This window comes from Leuciscus leuciscus (assembly GCF_965113295.1).
Source record: "Leuciscus leuciscus genome assembly, chromosome: 15".
Classification (NCBI taxonomy): Eukaryota; Metazoa; Chordata; class Actinopteri; order Cypriniformes; family Leuciscidae; genus Leuciscus; species Leuciscus leuciscus.
This window is the reverse complement of record NC_138739.1, coordinates 30,398,987-30,420,041: the sequence shown is the minus strand read 5'-3', so window position 1 is coordinate 30,420,041 and position 21,055 is coordinate 30,398,987. Positions and strand designations below refer to the sequence as shown.

The window sequence follows — 21,055 nt, the reverse complement described above, 5'->3', positions numbered from 1 at the left end:
ACTTAGTCTAGAAAGTAAGGTTTTCTATTAACGTTATCTGATTAGAATTATTTATGCAATGTGAAACTTGGCTAAGATTATTATAATAATAATGAAAATGAATCCGTGAAAAAAACAACAACAAAAAAAAAACATTCTTCACAACATCAAGAAGGAAATGTGAAATAATAATCCCAATAAACGACACGCTGGGATTGGGAAGCGTCTGCGTCGCGTCGCGCGCTAGCAGTGTGCATGGGTTTGTCAGTCAGGTGACCTGTCCGCCATTTTGTCAGCCATTTCCTAGACGGGTCCGCTGCAGATCAGCACTTACAGAAAGAGCAAAACCCCTCCTGCACAGGCCGCTGTTCGGGACTGAATGAGAGACTAGCGCTCCTGCGGGCCGGTCAGTACTCAGATAAAGCCCGTGTTTGCGGTTCGGTCCGGTCGGACAGGAGGGAAATCATCATGGCTCTGAAGATCGTAAAGGGGAGCATCGATCGGATGTTCGATAAAAACCTGCAGGATTTAGTACGTGGCATTAGGAACCATAAGGAAGATGAGGTGAGACACTTCTATCAGTTTATTTCCTTTTATATTAAAATCAGAATTGGATGTTTTTGTAAATATGCCTTAAACGCAGCTGGTATAAATGAATCAAGTTGATCTCGTGTCAGTGATTTCAAATCACCTGATTTCAGGTGAGCTAACCGGCTATAACCTGTCAAATGTGCTTAGATAACAAACTATATTTATATATTAAACTCAAAATATTATTATTTCGGTGATTTATTAATCCTGGTGTGGTAGGTGACAGCTGTTAATGTTGTTAGAACAGTCTGTCATCGTTTTGTTTATCATGTATGAGGCCAGTTAGCATTGCTAACGGTTATGACACCTATATAAATATATTCTTTAAAATAAATACAAATTTGAGTCCATCTTGTTTCTTGTGTAATTATGCATGTGATAAACCGATTCGGTACGCTAAAAGAAAGATGTTAATTCAATAGGCTATAGCTTGCCTCACTTATGCGTGTCATGAGATTGGCCGTGTCACAAAACCTATCTAGAAGCCTATCTAGGAGACAGCTTTTCGGGGGGCATCATAGGCGCGTTCTACGATGTTCGATTCGAAGATTCGAACGCGCATGATGCCTGTGATGTTTGAACACCTATCAAATGCACCTATGTTGCCCAAATATTTGGTTCAAATGGTCCTACATTTAAAATATGAACTAAATGTTCTTGTCAAACGTTTGAACTTGCGTACGATGTGTTAGATTTGAACGTTCTGACTGATGTGCTTAAGATGGCCACAAATGTTCAATTCGAGTGTTCGAACACCATTTAATGGTGTTCTGATTCTTTTATGATTCCCAAAAGGTTCAAACCCGTATAGAATTCCCCAAAACATTTAATCAAAATATTTGAACAACAGCCATGTGATTCAATTTAAATGTTCAAATGCACCTTCATCATGCAAAATGTTCAGGTCAAAAATTTTAACTTACATATGATTTGAATGCTATGATGCGCTTATGATGCCCACAAATGTCCAATTTGAGAGTTCAAACACATTTGAATGGAAATGTTCAGTTGAGTGTTGCACGATACACCGGCACTAGATAGGTATTGCGATACCCTGCTGTCAAAAACTGTATGGTTCCACATTTTATTAGTTCCAGAACTTTAAGAATGACAGCATTCTATTAAGAGCCATATTTCATCATTTGAGTTGATGTGTGACATTGTCACGTGTGTGCAAAGCAAAGCGCAGGAAGTGTTCGATGTTAACAGTTTTTAAAAACAACTAGCCTCGAAAAAGATTTCATAGTTGGCCTTCAGAATTCTGATAGAATTCGATCTTGAATTCAGTTCTCTTTCACGGATTATTGCGCTTGAATGGTCAAAAATATGCTAAAATGCCTGGCGAGTATCCATGCACACAGTCAGTGTGTCCAGTTAACTTAATTGGTTAAGAAAGAAATTGGAGGTGTTCCAATGTATTGGATCCGTGCATCAGCTCTTAAAGGGTTAGTTCACCCAAAAATGAAAATTCTGTCAGTAATTACTCACCCTCATGTTGTTCCAACCCCGTAAGACATTCGTTCGTCTTCGGAACACAAATTAAGATATTTTTGATGAAATCTGACAGCTGGATCACTTCTCCATAGGCTTCTAAGGGACTGAAACTGTTATTAAAGAGATCGTTAATATAGTCCAAGTGACTCCAGTGGCTCAATCTTAAGTATATCAAGCGACGAGAATACTTTTTGTGCGCAAAAACCCCCAAAAATAACTACTTTATTCCACTATTCATTTCATTCTCTCTGGGCCTCGAGTTTCACGTAGTGTTTTTGCGCAACGCGTCTGTGTTACACGTCACCACGTAGGCTCACTATTGGCCGACGCTGGTCATGTGTGTAATGCCTGTCACGTACAACACTGACGCACTGCGCAAAAACACTACGTGAACCAACTCGAGGCCCAGAGAGAATGAAATGAATAGTGGAATAAAGTCATTATTTTTGTTGTTTTTTGCGCACAAAAAGTATTCTCGTCGCTTGATATACTTAAGATTGAGCCACTGGAGTCACTTGGACTATATTAACGATCTCTTTAATAACTTTTCTGGGCCAGCAAGTTTCAGTCCCTTAGAAGCCTATGGAGAAGTGATCCAGCTGTCAGATTTCATCAAAAATATCTTAATTTGTGTTCCGAAGATGAACGAAGGTCTTACGGGGTTGGAACAACATGAGGGTGAGTAATTACTGACAGAATTTTCATTTTTGGGTGAACTAACCCTTTAAAGAGATAGAGGCGTAATAAACCTGCTGCTGTCTGTGTGATTAATGTTAATCAAACAACGAAAGAAAAGAGAAAACCACCCACTGCTTGACTGACTATCTTAAATATATTTATTAGGTGTATAGTTAGGCTAATTTATAGATTAAAGACTATTCAGTGTTTTTTTTATTTTTTTTATTATAATTTCTTACTTGAATGCTACTGATGTTAAATGGACCTATTGTAGGTCTATTTGTCATATTGATTGTAATTTTCATCTTTGCTTATTTTAAATTTTAAATATATTTTAAGATGACTGTATTGTGATTTAAAATTGCATAAAAAAATATTAAATTATTCATATCGTGAAATAAGATTCTGATCCTGTCACCCATGCCTATCCCAAACTGTTCAGAATTATTAAAGGTTAACGAATGTAATTGATAGTGTTTTTATTTTATTTTAATATAACAATGATTTTTAAGTTCTGTCGTATTATTCAATTACTTTTACTGTTGTTTTAGTTTATTGCAATGGTATCGATTGGTATTTTAGTCGGGTATCGTGACATCACTAGTTCAGATGAGGCCCAAAATGTTCAAACATGCATATGATGCCCCCCAAAAAGTTTGATTTTAAATGTTCGAACGGGCTTATAGGCTAATACCCTAATATGTTTGATTTCAAATTTGTCTGAGATGCCCAAAAAATGTTGTCTAGGTAGGCAGCTGACTAGGTATTGAGACGCAGCCGTCGTCTTGGATCTGTCAGGGATGAAAATCGCTGGTTTCTTGTCGTTTATTTTGTGATCTGTGGTTGAAATAAAGATGAAATGATGAAGTAGGAAGTAGGCCTCAGGCTTCCTGTTCACCTATAATGACAAAGCTGAATTCTCTTTTGCAATATGCTCCGTCCTCGCCCCTCCCTTTGGGAAAAAAGAGAACAAGATGCTGTAAAACTGAGCATTTATAATCAAATAGGGCTTTCCCTCTTTAACTTCTTCAGTGTTCTGTTCCCTTTTTTGGAGATTCATATTGATTTTAGTCACCGGTTTGTCAGATCAGTGATTTACGTGTTATGAAATGTAATAAATTTAGTAAACACTGGACACTGATGCCATGCGTTTCTAATGTGCTAAAGACGGTGTGAACCTTCTTGAACAACCAGCCTTGTCCGATGTGGCCTTGAGTCTCTGGCAAAAAATGTTGCATCATGATCTCATCTATGAAGATAACAAGCTGTCTGAGTTATGGCTCTCGAAAACTTTTATATCGGATATGTAATTATTCTTGTTCAAGTAGTTAGTTGGCACCTCATTACATTGACTTCATACTACAAACTTGATTCTGGTCTGACTGGTTTTGATCTCCTACTTTCATTTCAATTGAATATCAAACCATGTTTTAATCACACCTTGCGTGCCATGCGTTCAAATACAAACATCCTTAAAACTTGCTTTGTTCATTGCTTTAACATTCCAGTTCTAGTCTCCTGGCCCTGTTTAATCTGCAAACATCTGGAGTCGGGTATCAGCAAGGCTTCATCAATGTAACCTGTACCGGCGTACCTAGATGCCGTGTCTGTTACCTGGCCAACAGCGGACAGTCCTGTGAAATATTCATAGCCTCCTGAATGAACTGTATGTGTGTTCACTGCTCTGTTTGCTCTCTGCCTGTGGTTTCATATGAGACCTCTATATTTGTTTTCCACAAGAGGTGGGTGTACTTAGCCAAAGCACTCGCTGGGTCTCAGAACTAGTGAGCTGCCCTCCTAAATGTTTTTTTGGACACCATAGCCGCGCTTGAGCCAAGTAATTTTGATATATGCGCGTTTGAATATTAATTTTGGGGCATCATTGGCATGTTTGAACATGCTGGTAGTGCTTGAAAAGATGGAAGGACTCCTCAGACTGTGCTCTCTTGTTTGCCTGAGAAGGACGTTGAGTTCGTCTTCATACTTGACTGATGGTTTGCTGAGCTGGTCAAATCCAACTCTTGGCTAACTCACAAATATTTCAGTCATGGCAATGGGCTGAAATTACCCATAATACATGATTCATTAGAACTGAATGAGGATGGGACAAGGAACATCTTCTGGAGAACATTCTATTCCCTTATGGTTTTGTTCTTACAGGGATGAAATTACCCATAATGCATCATTCATGACTATTTGATAACTAGTTTCCCTCTAGAGTTTCATTTTTACTGGGTCGAAGTTACCCTGAACTCTTTCCCCACCAATGTTTTGTTGCAAGCATTTTTGATATTTTTCACACAAAATTTCATTGCCCCCAGAATATTTTGTTTGTATTTTATTCTAGCTTCATGCATTCTTTTTTTATCAACACTTGAATGTGGGTAAGTTTAATTAAAAAAAAAAATCAACTTTTTGAACAAAAAGCTGTCAAAGGCTACAACATAACACAAGATAATACATGCATAATCAATGGTTTTATCATCTGTTTCTGCTGCTTTTTTGCCTGTTTTGATCCGGAGATTCTCTACTCTTTCAGAAGATGCGTAATGACGCCCCTACTGTAGAACACTTAAACACTGAAAGCTAAAAAGTTCTGTCAATGGCGGGGAAAGAAGGAGGAAGAAGTTTCATTCATAAGAACATGAAGATTTGTCACTAACCTGAAGAATCTTCATATTTTCTGTCTCAGTTTTTGAGAATTACCCATAGTGCATCATTCATAAAAACTAGGCCTACATGAAGATTTGACAGGAAAACCTATTTACCTCTTATTTTGTATTATTTCTTAATGGAAATCACCCAGAATGCACCATTTGTAAAGATGTTCCTGTTAGGGCTGGGGTAAACGATTATTAATTAAACGATTAGTCGGGCGATTATTTTATCGATTAGTCGACTAATCTAACGACTAATTGGAATTATTTATCCTGTCTGTTATTCGCATATCTCTGTCGAGCCGTTACTCCGATGGATTTCAAACTCGACAGCTGTCTGGGCACGAGTAAGTGCAGTGCCAAGTTTGACGTTGTTTGGATGAGAAATGCAAAAGATATGTTAAATATATTGGTAAAAGAAGCACTTAGAAGGTTGTGGTTTAAAAATAAACATTCTGACATAAACACACTGTCAGCTACAATGTTTACTTCTGAATAATATAGTATAAATGTGATAAATCCTTTTTTTTTTCATGCAATTAATCCATTGAATCAATATAAAAGTTATTTTTCACATTGAAACTGTTGAAAATACACAACAAAGTAAGTTGATCCACATATGACAGCCTCTGAACTCGGTCAATACTAATCTGGACTAAACATAGGCTACATTCAATCAGCCATCGCTAGAAATACCTTCTGAACGACGGCGACCTTCTTTTTTGACGGCGATCAGCTGTAAAATGGCTTAGGTCCTGCTCGGTTTTCGTTGACTTTGAGTACAAGAATTGAAAGTTTTTTAAAAGATCCCCTGGGGTTAACGTGTCAGCATTCGACAGAAGTTTGACGCTGTCGTGTGAGAACAAGCATCAGTCGGCATTTCTCTTCCTCCCGCGTGCCTCATCTTCTTAATCTCCTCACGTAAATGATTAGATTTCGATGGCTTACGTTTCTTCCCTACGGCAGAATCCACCACAGGTTCATCAATGTATTATTTTTTTTGTTTGTTTGTTGATCAAAAAGTGCAAAGTAGATAAGGAAAACTAGGATGCCGGGTGTCAGAGCGCCACCGTTACTGTTTACAATGCGTGGAATGGTGCGCTGTGATTGGTTGAGCGGATTTGTGGCATTCTGCAGAGAAAGGAGACTGGCGTTTGTCGCGGTTTGGAAAGAAAGGGAGAAAACATGGCAGAATAACACGGCGGGCGGTGTGTGTGTGGCGAGCTGTACCTCCGGGAATGGTGCAAAAAAATAAATAGATAATAAATAAAGAAGCGTCGACGCAAAAAATATGACGTCGACGTAATTTTGGCGTCGACGTCATCGACGCACCGCTACAGCTCTAGTTCCTGTTGATTTCCTTGTATTTCAGCCTCTCTTGCCTCTAAGTACCCATAATGCACCATTCATAGAACTGCATGAAGATTTGACAAGAGAACCGTCTTTTACCTCATTTTTATTTGTTCTATGTGCACCATAATGCACCATTCACAATAATTTTTCAGGAAAACCTGGAGAATCTTCGTTTATCCCTTTTTTTTTTTCAGTCTCAGTGGTTGGAAATGATCCGTAATGCATCATTCACAAGAATGTTGTAAAGACGTGACAAGAACCTTCTGGAGAACCTTTGTTTACCTGGTATTTTCTCTCTGCGCTTAAACGACTCATAATGCATCATTCACAAGGGTTTCGAAAAGATGTGGAAATCTTATGTTGAACTTTCATTTACCACATATTTGCACTCTTTACCCCAGTGAAGACGTCTTGCTTTCCTTCACTGTGGTAAACGAGAGGTTATGCCCATTTAAAGGTTCTCCAAGCCCTTCAGTTCTTCCCCTCCTGTCACTGCTCTGGCTGTCTCATGACTAAAGACACATGACCACCACACTCGCCCCATACAACAACACTTTGTGTGTGTCCCTGAGATGCAGAGAGCGTGTGTCTTGAGTGCTGGTTGAAGGTTCTTCTCTCTCTTTTTTTTTATATTTTCATTTAATCATTTAACAATTTTATGTCTCTGGCCATGAGATATTGTGGTTTGTCAGTTCTTTTAGGCTAGTCATCCATTGATTCTTCACGCATACACACACGCCACAAACATACTGACCTAGTTTTGAGCATGTTTTTTATTATTATTTTTAGCTTCTGGGTTTCAACAATGCGTCTTTGATTGTGGCTTATATATATATAAAGCCTAATGTGAGAACATGTCTGAAAAATCATGAAGCATTCCATTCATGTCCTGAATTTTAGAAAAGATTTAACTCTCTGGTTCCCATCCACTTTCATTGTATGGAAAAGAGCAGCTTGGACATTTTACTAAATATGTCTTTTTGTGTTTATCAAGGATAAAAATTTGGTTTGGAACGTGACCTCATTTAGGTTACTATACTTTTTGAAAAAATGCTAATTATGGCTGATAATCACCTTTATATATCGCTTTGATAGATGTCTATCTAGGCATGTTGTCAGGTAAAGACAAGGCAAAACGTTTAATCTCACTCTCTTTTAATTTGAACACTTTTCTTCTCAGTTAAGTTCTGGCAGTGATTTGACATGCTGTTGACAACAGGAAGCTAAATGATGCTCAGGGCTGTTATGGAGAGCATTGTTTTTATTTTCGTCTCACTCTTTCTAACAATACTTCCTGTTCCTTCAACAGGCCAAATACATCTCGACATGCATCGATGAGATCAAACAAGAACTCAAACAGGACAACATCGCGGTTAAAGCCAACGCAGTCTGCAAGCTCACCTACGTAAGATCATTGATATCCTTTCCCATCTGCTTCGAAATAAGCTCAATCCATCACTTATTCTTTTGATATCTCTTTCGAACAGTTGCAGATGCTTGGCTATGATGTCAGTTGGGCTGCGTTCAACATCGTGGAGGTGATGAGCTCCTCCAAATTCACCTACAAGGTGAGAAAAATTATATTTGCGTTCAGTCGCAACTTATTTTAGGATTATTTATATACTATTTATTAATATTTTTAATTTGCTTTTATTTTAATATTTCTTTTTTTATTCTATTATATTTATTATTTACTTGTCTCTTTTTTTTATTTATTTTTTGGTCTTTTGGTAACACTTTACAATAAGGTTCAATTAGCTAACAACGGAAAATACTTTCTTACTAAAGCATTTATTAATTCTCGTAAGGATTTGTTAATCTTAGTTCGTTAATTTCAACATTAATAAATGCATAATAAAAATCAAAAGTTGTGACTGTTAATACTTTATGGACCTGAGCTGACATGAACTAACAGTTGTATTTTTAACTAATGTTAACAAAGATTAATAAATATTGTAAATGTGTTGCTCATTGTTAGTTAATTTTAGCTAATGCATTAACCAATATGAGCTTATACTAAAGTGTTACTGGGTTTTTTATTTATATTTGGCTTTCATTTATTTTTATTTCAGTTTTTGTTATTTTAGTACTTTACATTTTATCTCAGTTAGTTGCCAAGGCAACAATTCAATAGTTTTAGTTAGCAACATTGGTTCACAAATGCCTTTTTTCTTCTCGTTTTCAGCGAATCGGCTACCTTGCGGCATCGCAATGCTTTCATGAGGGCACTGATGTCATCATGCTGACGACCAATCAGATCCGCAAGGTGCGTTTTGAACTTCCTGTTCACCTGCGTTTGTTTTGATTATGCTGGTTGCTATAGGATGCTTTCATCATCTCTCACCAGGATCTCAGTAGTCCCAACCAGTACGACACCGGCGTGGCTCTGACTGGCCTTTCCTGCTTTGTGACCCCAGACCTGGCTCGTGACCTGGCCAATGACATCATGACTTTGGTAAAGCCATTCAGAGTGTTTATGCAAGGCAAATATTGACATTCAGCACATATTCATTCCTTCTTACCCTTCCTCCTTCTCAGATGTCCCACACTAAGCCATACATTCGCAAGAAGGCGGTGCTGATCATGTACAAAGTGTTCCTGAAGTACCCTGAGTCCCTGCGTCCTGCCTTCCCACGACTCAAAGAGAAGCTGGAGGACCCAGATCCCGGTACAAATGCTGAATCATCATCTTAATGTGGCTCGCTAAATGCTAATATTTCAGCCGTTCCACCTGAACGTTTGATTGTGTATGTCCCAGGTGTCCAGTCAGCGGCTGTGAACGTCATCTGTGAGCTGGCCAGAAGAAATCCCAAGAACTACCTTTCCCTGGCGCCCCTGTTCTTCAAACTCATGACCTCCTCCACCAACAACTGGGTCCTTATTAAGATCATTAAGCTGGTAAGAAACTATATATGTTGGGTTTTCACCCTGTAAAGTCTGATGTAGTCATAAAAGTATATGTAGGAGTATGATAAGTAGTATGATATAGGAGTATATGGAGGAGGAAAAACAAATATTCAGAGGCCAAAACTGATTTGGTGCAGTTGCTGATGATATTTTATACAGCCATATACAATAGCAAAGCAGACCACTTGCATAAAATGCAATACATATCAGTTGTCACTCTATATCTGCCAATAATATGTCTTAGTAAGATGAAATTTAAAGTGTAGTTTTATGATCAAAGCTGTTTTTATCGTGGGGCAAAACACAAAATGCAATGCAATACAATGATGTGGATGATGGACGAATAGATGTTCATCAAAAGCCTGATTTTTCTAAAAAATAATATATGGATAATTAAGTAAATCTATGTTGATTTCATTTTGAAATAATACTAACAATATAATAGTTCCTCTTAGGTAAGATTTCACAACAAAATGGCACGAATTTCACAACCGGAGGGTAGTGTGATACTAAAAGGCCTTTTGCTTTTTAAAAAGTTATAAACTATCAATCAATGACAGATGGCATGTAGTACATTAATCATGTTGATCATTTAGAGGCCTTGGAGTTGTGCATATTGAATATGATGCATTTAGGGTTAAAGGGGACAGATTCAACACTTTTTTTGTAATGAGATTTCTGTTTTTTTATTTAATTTTTTTTTAAGTTTGGTGCTCTCACTCCTTTGGAGCCTCGTTTGGGAAAGAAGCTGATCGAGCCCCTAACAAACCTCATCCACAGGTAACAATGATACTAAAACACACCAAAGCACTAAAGCTGGCTAAAAATATTAGGGTTAAATATAATATCTCTTTTTTTTTCTTCTTTTTTTTTTTTTTCCTCTTGTCCTTACTCTCATTGCCTCTCTCAGTACCTCAGCCATGTCGCTTCTGTATGAGTGTGTCAACACTGTCATAGCAGGTCAGTATTATTTGGTGCCGTGACCCGGTGTTGTTCTCAACACATATTTCTTAACAACACCATTGATGTCTTTTCTCTCTCCTGTTTTACCTCAGTGCTGATCTCACTGTCCTCTGGGATGCCCAATCACAGTGCTAGCATACAGGTGGGCCATTGTCACATTACTCAATATGACCTGCAGTTTTTATATGTTCAGGGAAATATCTGGTCAGATTTAAGGCCCCGTTCACACCAAGAATGATAACTATAAAGATAGCTATATTAGCGTCCACATCAGCGGACGATTTTGTTCTGTTTATTCTAACCGGGTGCTTCTCTATCAATTTAAATGCTTGAGCTCTTTGAAGCTGGGTGGATTCTTATTGGCTGTCAATGTTGTTATCGTTAATCAGCTGGATAAATCGTTCTGAAAGTGTTTCCAACGATATTGTTTCTCTGTGCTGTTATCGTTATAGCTGTGCTGTGAACTCTGCTATTCTTTAATATTGAGAGAGTTTTTTTAGAACTACTTTATCGTTTTCTTTATAGTTATCGTTCTTGGTGTGAACAGGCCTTTATACTTGACATTGAATTAGTGTGTTAATTCCTCAAAGCCCAATATGGAGATGCTTTAGAATAAGAATGTGTTGATAAAATCATATAGCGATATATCACAATTAAGAGGTTACATTGATACTTCATGTCCTTGGATGAATATTATTTTATGTCTCCATTCATTTCATTTCCTACTGTTCAATTAATGAAAAAACAAAGAAGCAGGTTATCTAAAGCACAAACATATTAAATTATTATTTTTTGTGAATTGGATAAATATTGGACGTTAAATCCAATTTCTCAAATTTTATTTAATTAATAAAATATTTAAAATACATCTAAATGTATACAATTTGATAAATATTTAGTAGTATATGTCCTTTCATATATCTTCCAATTAATGATGAAACATCATCTAACGCACAATTAATATTATTGTTATAATAAAAAATTTTAATCGAGCAAATATTGGACATTTTGGGACAATGTTTTCAATTTTATAATATTAAACAAATATTTATTCATATATTCATGTATATTCAGATGCATACAATTTAATACATTTTGGTATTTGCTAAATGAATGAATAATTGTCAATTATATTATATATTGGCCACCTCAGTCTCTAGATATCAGCGTTCAGCCATTGCAAAGACTGCTCAACCCCTACTGATTTTTATAGAGTATAAGTGGATTTCAAACAAGCACTTGACCCATCTGAAGTTGGCTTGGGCGTTGATGTAAGATGGTGTGGAAAGGTTTTTAACATGGTAGTAATGCCTTTTGTCTCTCCTTCTGTTTTCCCTTTCTCTCCGCTCCACAGCTCTGTGTGCAGAAACTGCGAATCCTGATTGAAGACTCGGACCAGAACTGTGAGCCTTCTGTCAATGCCTGCAGTGTGTCATTCTCTCATTGTCTGTGTGTTTCTGAGACCCCCCCCTCTGGCCCTGTAGATGGAGTACATGTAGATCTCCATCTCGGATAACTCGAAGACACCTCAGTGCTTCAATAGGAAATTGGCAAGAGTCATTCGTAACTTTTTAGCTTGAGGAACTTCAAGAAAAAATTCCTCTGAAAAGCAATAATATTTCAAGACATGTGCATTAAGTAATCTGAATTATCTTGCAGGAGTTCGAGTTATCGGTGTCCCAGTGATGCCGGCCGTAGAGTAGCTCTGTGAATCCTGGACTGCTATGTTTTGTTTCTCAAAAACCGCAGAGTTTCCTCACAGGGCCATTTGATATTTACTTCCAGCTGAATGTTTTGGCATTCTGTCAATCCTGAAGCCCCTTGTGCTCCTTAAATAGATCAGTGTATTTGTACATTTTGTTTTGGCATCAACAAGGCTAAACAGTAGAGGATATGCCTACTGTCCTAATGGCCCAAGACCACAGAACTGTGGCTCTAACTGTCTTGCATCTATATTTAGTTGATTTGATTTTATGGGCAATTAAAACATTAGTTGCTTTATATCAAATATGCATTTAATCTGTTATGCATAATGCACATAACTTTTAAAAATCTGGCAGAGTAAAACAAAACTGAAGTCCGTTTGTGTTCTTGTGGGGGTGAGTGTTCCTGGGTGTGTGTGTGTTTGTTGTCCTTCGTGTTTGTGTTTTCTTTTCCCATTGTCTTGTTTGTTTTTTTCTCCATGTAGATTTACATATTCAGATTTGAAAGTAGTAAATGGCTAGAATGGCATCAGTTCTAAAATACTGTAGATTTTAGCTGAAGGCTTCAGACTGCAGTCGTCATGAAATGGTAGTTCACCCTATCTATTGACTACTGTTGACTTCACTTTATTGTGAACAATTCTTCCATACATGTTTCTCAATGTTCCGGTGAAACCATACATCGGTGGTGATGTATGTCGAACTTCTCCAATCAATTAGTGTGCTCAAACTCCGCCCCTTTCTTTCAATCGACCGCAAGCTTGCATTGAGGGTACGTTTACACAGCAACGATATGCTTAAAATGGAGAAGTTTTTCCTTTGAGTTTTCCGCGTACAGACAAAACATTTACATTGTCAAAACGATCCCCATTCACACGGATCCGCGAAAACGACTAAAAACGCTGTATTCTGCTGCCAGGCCATTAGATGGCCATGAAACACTATAGACTGAACACGTAATACGCATGTGCATAACGTCATCGTTTTCAGAGATTCGCGTTTTTGTGGTTTACATGGGAAACCGCTTTCAAAAACGTGCACCCAAAACGCTGTTGTCGTGTAAATGAACGGCCAAAACGCATAAAGTTTGACATTTTTAGTTGAAAACGGTGTCATGTAAACAGCCCCTCAGATCTGCCTTCATCCAGTCAACAACCGATGGATAGAACCAAGTCCCGTCCTACATTTAAAAAAAAAAAATTCAATAATTGTTTTACTCGGATGTGTCTCTATGGAAGAAAAAGTCTGTCACTACTTCCATTACATGGCGACTTTAATAGTCTAAATAGAAGAACTGAGCTAAATGACAATTAACATAAATGCAATACAGCTGTAGTTAGAGAACAGAGAGGCTACGCTTCATTGCAAGAGTCACTTAGGCACTGTGGTGTTTTGCAGTGAAGTACTTGGGTCTTCTGGCCATGTCCAAGATCCTGAAGACGCACCCGAAGTCCGTTCAGTCGCACAAGGACTTGATCCTTCAGTGTTTGGACGACAAAGATGAGTCTATCCGCCTGAGAGCCCTGGATCTGCTCTACGGCATGGTATGTTGAACAATTGTTTGGTAACGTTCTTCTAACTCAGGGGTGCCCAATCCTGTTCCTGGAGATCTACCTACCTGCAGAGTTCAGATCCAACCGTGACCCAGCACACCTGTCTCTAATTATCAAGTGATCCTGAAGATCTTTATATTAGCTGGTTCAGTTGCGTTTGATCAGGGTTGGAGCTGATCTTTGCAGGAAGGTAGATCTTCAGGAACAGGATTGGGCACCCCCTGCTCTAAGTCATTTTGTGTAGACTTAAAATATAACGAGTTGCTAAAATGTGTCTAGGTCTCGAAGAAGAACCTGATGGAGATTGTGAAGAAGCTCATGCTGCATGTGGACAAAGCAGAAGGCACCACTTACCGAGATGAATTGCTCACCAAGATCATCGACATCTGCAGCCAGAGCAACTACCAGTATATCACAAACTTTGAATGGTAAGACTAAACGGCCAAGGACACACCAAGGCCGCATTTACATTACATGGTATATTATTTTATTTTTTTTCTCCCATGTGACCCACAAACATGTAAGCAGGAAAAAAGCACATGGATTCTGATATTCTCAGATCAGTTTCATACCTCATTCACATGTGGAAATAAATCTGATATGATTCGGATACGTGCATTTGCGGACAGATGGGATATTTTCGTCAAATGCGTACACCATTGAAAATGCAATGGTGGCGAATTACGTCAGCTTAGGTGGACACCAACTGCAATCACATGACTCTTCAATGGCTCAATGGAGGATGAAGGCTAAACCTTATGTTTTGCTGACCTTTAAAGATGTTTGGGGAAGCAAAAGCTTGTATTACCATTTAATCCGCATCCATTGCAAATCACATCGTTTTTACTTCCTTTTTAGCCTAAGTTTTTTGGTCAGTAGGTCTAGCTTTGGTTGTTTCGCCAAGTGTATAGTGCAAATGCAGATATCGGATATGGGTCACTTTTTAGGTCACAGCAGGTCGTCAAAAAAATCAGATCTAGTCGTCAAATCGTAATTGGGCCTCAAGACCTGCAGTGTAAATGCGGCCTACTGAACTGCTTTTCCATTGTTTTTCTATGTAAACATGAGCAAGACGGATCTCTTTGACTATTTTACTCACGCCTCGCATTTTGCAGTGTCTTGCGCATGACATTGCATTCTAAAAATGTGCCACTCAAGTTAAAATGAGTGATGAATGATTTTTTTTGTGAATTGATTTTGAGGCATTTTTTGTGAATGCCTCAAATTTAGTTTAATTTTTAAAATATATAATACATATACAGGGCTCTCAAGTTTTGAAGACAGGCAAGAGTGACATTCCCCCCCAAACAACCATGAGAGAGAGAGAGAGAGAGGGAGAGAGAGAGATTATGACTGGTGTTGTTTATTGTAAGTGTTTGTTGCCTTTTTGGACTTGTTGCCTTCCACCTGCACTCTTCCTCTGTCTCTTCCTCTAATGGGTCTACCCTATTCGCTACCTTCTCTGGGACAGCATCCTCTAACCTGGCCTTTTTAGGGGACTTTCCTCTCAGGGCGAATGAGAGGATGCTTAATTGCTTTTTACCTGACATCTTTGAAAGACATGCAATGATTAATGCATCCATGGCCAGGATATAATTATAAAGTATGACATGATTTTAAAAGTGACCTATAACATAGACTATGCAATACACTTTAATTTATTTAGTGCTTATAAAATTATTAAGCCTATTTTGGAGAGAGATGTTTATAATGTGACAATATGTCAGTCATTGTGTGATAACGAAAACATGACTAGGCCTAGACTAGACTACTTGTTCTGAGCAGGTGTTGTCAGTGAACAGGCTGTAAAACTGTAGGCTAAGTTACAGACACTCATGAAAAACTGATGAGCTGGGAAACATTCTCTAACAGCAGTCAAGTTGTCACTGTTTGTGTCAAACAAATTGTGAATTTGTTGTAACATTAAAACAGGAGATCATGACTTTGATCTCAGTAATGCTCGGAGTGGTTTCCAGTCTGTGGGTGAACGAAATTTTCGGAAGACGTTGTCGCAGAATCACGTGAACAATTCCAGCATATGCTTTTTTTTTCATTGGTTGTTGCGTTAAATCTTACCCAGATACAATAGTGCTATTTTCTGATTGGCTATTGTGTAGCCCTTTCTTTTTTTGATTGGCTGATAAGACGCGCGTGATTCCTGCCGGTTCCACAGTGAGAGCGGCGCGGCCAGATACATTTTGGGCGCTGCGGCATATTAAATATATTATAAATAGTTTTTCCGCGTGAGAAATACAATGTGTGGCGGGAGTGCGTGACAAGAGACTGAAATGAGTGACTGTCACGCTCAATGCGTGACACTTGAGAGCCCTGCATATAAATGTATACAATTTGATAAATATTGGACCTTGCATTCTTCCCCCATTCCACTGCCACGTGGCTCACATTTTTAAAGAAAATACATGTTTTCTGTGAACCGTCCCCAATTGTATTCCCAAGACCTTTTTTTTTTTTCATTCTACTGTTCTGTGTTAAACAGCCCTTGAGGGAAAGAGACCTTGCCCTCTTTCTTGCGTTGAACCAATATGTTGTTAGTTAGATACAAAGTCACAACCTTATCTTTCTTCCAGGTACATCAGCATCCTGGTAGAACTGACTCGTCTGGAGGGCACAAGGCACGGCCACCTAATCGCCTCTCAGATGCTGGACGTAGCCATCCGCGTCAAAGCCATCCGGGGCTTCGCCGTGGCTCAGATGGCCACTCTGCTGGACAACGCACACCTGCTGACCGGCAACACGCAGCGCAACGGCATCTGCGAGGTTCTCTACGCCGCGGCGTGGATTTGCGGGGAGTTCTCAGAGTACGTGGTGACAACCTGGAAAGGTTCAAGATTCAAACATATTAACAAAATACTAATGTTTAACCTTCCTTCACAGGCATCTGGAGGACCCCATGCAGACCTTGGAGGCCATGCTGAGACCCAAAGTGGCCACCCTGCCCGGTCACATCCAGGCGGTGTACGTACAAAATGCTGCCAAGCTGTTCGCGACCGTGCTGCAGAAGCACGAAGGGGAGACCGACAGCCAGGTAGCGCAAGAGACCAGCCAGCTGCTTATAGAAAGACTGCCGCTGTTCGTCCAGAGTGCCAACCTGGAAGTGCAGGAGAGGGTGAGGAATTCAGCATGAAATGAAAATTCAACACCCAAATCTCAAAATCCAATCAACAACCGATGAAGAGAACCAAGGCCCCACCGTTCTTTCTTTTTTTTCTCGATAATCTGTTACATTCAGATGTATGTCACAATATGAAAGAAAAGATCTGTTGATAAGTCAGCATGAAACTGAAACTGAGATAGTCTTTTCTTCCCTATTGTGACGTATATCAGAGTGAAACGGCTTCGAGAGCGGGAAAAAAATGCTGGGCGGAACTTGATTTTGTCTATCTGGAATTGATTGGATGGTTGTGGTTTGCTATTGGACGATTTTATGTGAGTGACAGGCTGTCCCGCATCATCAGAGAAGAGATGTCACTGCAAGAGGGAGGGGAAGTTATTTGATGAATGAACACAAGGGCACATTAATTATAAAATAATGTTGTGCATGAACAAATCATTTATAATAAAATGCAATGTTCCATAAAAATAAGAATTGTCAATTTGGATTTCATGGTGACTTTAAAAGATGCCCAGCTTTGGCCAAAATATAAGAGGTTTTCAAATGCATCCTGCTTGTGTGTAGTGACAAGATCGAAGAAGGATAAGGTGTGCTAAAACATGCCAGCATCATGTTGCAACATTCTAGCATTGTGTTAAAACATGCTAGCAACCTATTAGCAACATTCTAAAATGTTGGAAACGTGCCAATAGGCTAGAAACATGAGAAATATTAAGTCATTTTAGAAGCATGCAAGCAACATGCTCAAGTCATGCGAGCGATATGTTAAAACATATAAAAAATTAGTACAACATGTTAGCAATGTGATAAACATGACCGCAATCTAGAAACAAGCTAGCAATGCTAATGTGGATTATTGGGCATCTGAAGAATGTTTAAAGTGGTCTGATGCTGTGTAATGTGGTTTTGGGTGGTGTCAATGGGGTCTGCAAAGTTCTGATATGGTCTATTTGAGTCTTTATTGCTCTGTCTGATGTTTAAACCAACATTAAACTTTATCTAGTTTGAGTATTTAGCTTAGCAATGTGCTAATGTCAAACTCCACTGGAGTCAATTGTGAGTGTGAGCAAAATGCTGTTCATGGGTAGCAATTCCAATAATACGACTTTGAAACGGAGTTGCGTGTACACACTGTGATAGTTTATTTGCAATGCTTAGTAGCATTACGTCAATGTGACGTCATTTCACACAGATACTGCAACATTAACCGTGATGTTCCTCCACAGGCGTCCTGCATCATCCAGCTGGTGAAGTACATCCAGAAGCTGCAGCAGAAGAATGTGGAGGTGGCCGACGAAGTGACGGCTCTCTTCGCCGGAGAGCTCAACCCCGTGGCCCCCAAGGCCCAGAAGAAAGTGCCTATACCAGAAGGGTGAGCCTTTCTTCAGTGTATCGCAAGGGAATCGACAGGAAAAGATCTTACAACTGTTGTTTTTCCACCTTCAGTCTGGATTTGGACGCCTGGATCAATGAGCCTCCGTCAGAGAGCGAGTCTGAGGACGAGAAGCCCAAATCCAAAGCGGTGTTCGCTAAAGAGGAACCCAAACATTCCAGAAGACACACTGAGGTGGACGAGAAAGAGTTGGCCAGGGTAAGTGCATGCAGTCTGTCAGACTTTCAGAAAATATAAAAATATAGTTGTCCTAACTGTACCTAAATAAACTTGCCTGATTTTAAACAGAGGAGGGAAGTCAGGAAGCAGGAACAGGCCAACAACCCGTTCTACATCAAGGCCTCGCCATCATCTCAGAAGGTATGTGATTTCAACAAATGAGACTTTCTTTACATCATGCTGTTTTGAACCTTGAAACATTTCAAAAATCAAAGGGTTCGCCACTAGACTCTTTGATCTAGTTAAATTGATTCAGAACTCCAAAAAGCTTTGTTTCTCCCATCACTACTTCCTTGAACTTTTTCCGCAATTGCAGGTGTTTGACGCGCCAGGTGTAGAACACATTCCGGTGGTTCAGATCGACCTAAGTGTGCCTCTTAAAGTCCCAGGTGAGCAAATCTACAATGCTTAACATTTAATTCGCTTCAGCAGACCAAATAAAAAAACTCTTTCATCTCATTGTCCTTCGTTTGGTCCAGGGATGCCCATGTCCGACCAGTACGTGAAGCTGGAGGAGGAGCGCCGGCAGAAAGACAAGGCGGATAAGAAGAAGAAGGATAAGAAGAAAAAGCGGGAGAAGCGAGGGAAAGGGAGGAAGGCGGATTCGGGTCCCGAGAGCGAGGAAGACATCACGCCCGCTCAACAAGTGGACATAGTCACAGAGGAAATGCCAGAGGTGGGCAGCGGTCACTTTAAAGTGTTTAAAACTGTTATCCACAAAACTATCCGCAGTAATGTTGGTGTGTGTCTCTGTTCCCAGAATGCCTTACCGAGTGACGATGACGATAAAGATCCCAATGATCCTCATAAAGCTCTGGACATCGATCTGGACAAGTATGTACCACATCGTCACCATCTACAGTTCATATATGCGCTACAAATAGGGATGCACCAAAATATATTTTTTGTTGCGCATCAAGGAATTTATTTGGTTATGTGTTTCCATCAGTTTAGCGCATGCGTTTTTTCGGATTTTTAGAATTTATGTCTTGGCATTTCCATCCAGCATTTTTTTTTTATAAATGTGATATCACAGAATTCGCTTAAAAAGGTGGATGGAAAAATAGCTATGGTTTTGGTTAATGATTTTGTCCTCCCCAAACTTGTCTCAATTTTGGTGCATCGCTACACATGTTAAACTCTTATTTCCTTGTTATCCAATTTAGGAATTCTCATTGATTTGTCTCCATTGTTCGGTACAAGACGCTCTTAGTCTGAGGACATTAATTCCCACTTAATTTTCAGTATCGATTTCCTTCTAGTTATTTTCAGTTTCATGCTTCTCTCCGCTGTCATTCATTTAAACCACTTTTAGCAGATGCTGATCGATGAGTCTACAGATGTGAAACAACTCTAGTTGTCTTTTGCATCTGTTGGGTTTTCCGAGTTCTGGTATCAAAGAACTTTCTCCAATTCTCCTGTTTCCTCTCCACACTCTCACACACACACTGCTCTCTCTCTATCTCTCTCTCCCTCATGCACGCACGCATCTGCCCTCCTGAAAGTCTGCTATCTGGTGCTAGCTCAAGGTGAGTTCTTCCTGTGGTCACATGACCCAACGGAATCCACTGCCCAACTACCAACACCCGTTGCTCCTTTTTTTTTCCTGGCAATTGCAGTATGTCACTGCTGGAGTGTTAATATTTATTAAGAATGCGTCATGCATGACTGATCAGCTCACCTGCTAGTTGGGTTTTGGCTGTGGTCAAAATGCTATAACTTGTACACTTCCATTTTAAAAGTTTGGGGTCAGTAAGATTTTTTTATTATTGTGGTTCTTCTGCTCGCCAAGGCTGCATTTATTTGATTAAAAAAAACAGTAATATTATGAAATATTTTTGTAATTTAAAATAACTGTTTTCTGTTTGAATGCAATTTATTCCTGTGATGCAAAACTACTTTTTTAAGCAGCCATTACTGCAGTTTGCAGGGTCACATGACATTTCAGAAATCAGTTTAATTTGCTGCTCATCATTTTTATCAATGTTAAAAACCATTGTGCTTCATATTTTTTTATGATTAACAACATGACACATTTTTTCAGTATTCTTTGATTTATAGAAAGTTCAAAAGAACATCTTCTTTACTGACACACATGATATGCATCCTTGCTGAATAAAAGTATTAATAAAAAAATATATATATATATATACCCAAACTTTTGGATGGTAGTGTAAGTACATGCCAGCGTTGACAGCCTTGCCTGGCTTCAGTTTTTCTCTTGAAACTTGAGCACAGGTTTTAAACCTCTCCTGTTTGTAGCTTTATTGTATAGGAAACTGAATCCTGCTTTAAAGGCCTCTTTACACCAAATCTGAAGATCTGACTCAAAACAAATGCACCACATGATTTTAAACGAAGCAAAGCAAACCCCTTCACAGTCAAAAATATTACAATTCAATTATTTGTCTTTTGTGGTGTTTGGAGGCTAG

At 39.0% G+C, this 21,055-nt stretch overlaps 1 protein-coding gene across 2 annotated transcripts in view; it reads left to right on the top strand.

Annotated features, from left to right (window-relative positions):
• Positions 1–258: 258 nt before the first annotated feature.
• Positions 259–21,055, top strand: part of ap3d1 (adaptor related protein complex 3 subunit delta 1) — a 33,044-nt gene continuing 12,247 nt past the window's right edge. Inside the window, exons 1-21 of one of the 2 annotated variants that reach the window (XM_082139811.1) lie at positions 259–543; positions 8,062–8,157; positions 8,240–8,320; positions 8,938–9,018; positions 9,100–9,207; positions 9,291–9,420; positions 9,511–9,650; positions 10,366–10,439; positions 10,570–10,619; positions 10,715–10,764; positions 11,977–12,025; positions 13,724–13,869; positions 14,158–14,306; positions 16,467–16,697; positions 16,774–17,005; positions 18,238–18,383; positions 18,458–18,602; positions 18,693–18,764; positions 18,940–19,012; positions 19,103–19,299; positions 19,384–19,457. In XM_082139811.1, coding sequence (XP_081995937.1) covers positions 448–543; positions 8,062–8,157; positions 8,240–8,320; positions 8,938–9,018; positions 9,100–9,207; positions 9,291–9,420; positions 9,511–9,650; positions 10,366–10,439; positions 10,570–10,619; positions 10,715–10,764; positions 11,977–12,025; positions 13,724–13,869; positions 14,158–14,306; positions 16,467–16,697; positions 16,774–17,005; positions 18,238–18,383; positions 18,458–18,602; positions 18,693–18,764; positions 18,940–19,012; positions 19,103–19,299; positions 19,384–19,457 — 2,420 coding nt within the window. In that variant the 5' untranslated portion in view covers positions 259–447. The remainder of the gene's footprint in view (positions 544–8,061; positions 8,158–8,239; positions 8,321–8,937; positions 9,019–9,099; positions 9,208–9,290; positions 9,421–9,510; positions 9,651–10,365; positions 10,440–10,569; positions 10,620–10,714; positions 10,765–11,976; positions 12,026–13,723; positions 13,870–14,157; positions 14,307–16,466; positions 16,698–16,773; positions 17,006–18,237; positions 18,384–18,457; positions 18,603–18,692; positions 18,765–18,939; positions 19,013–19,102; positions 19,300–19,383; positions 19,458–21,055) is intronic. The other variant, XM_082139812.1, reaches the window with a different exon arrangement.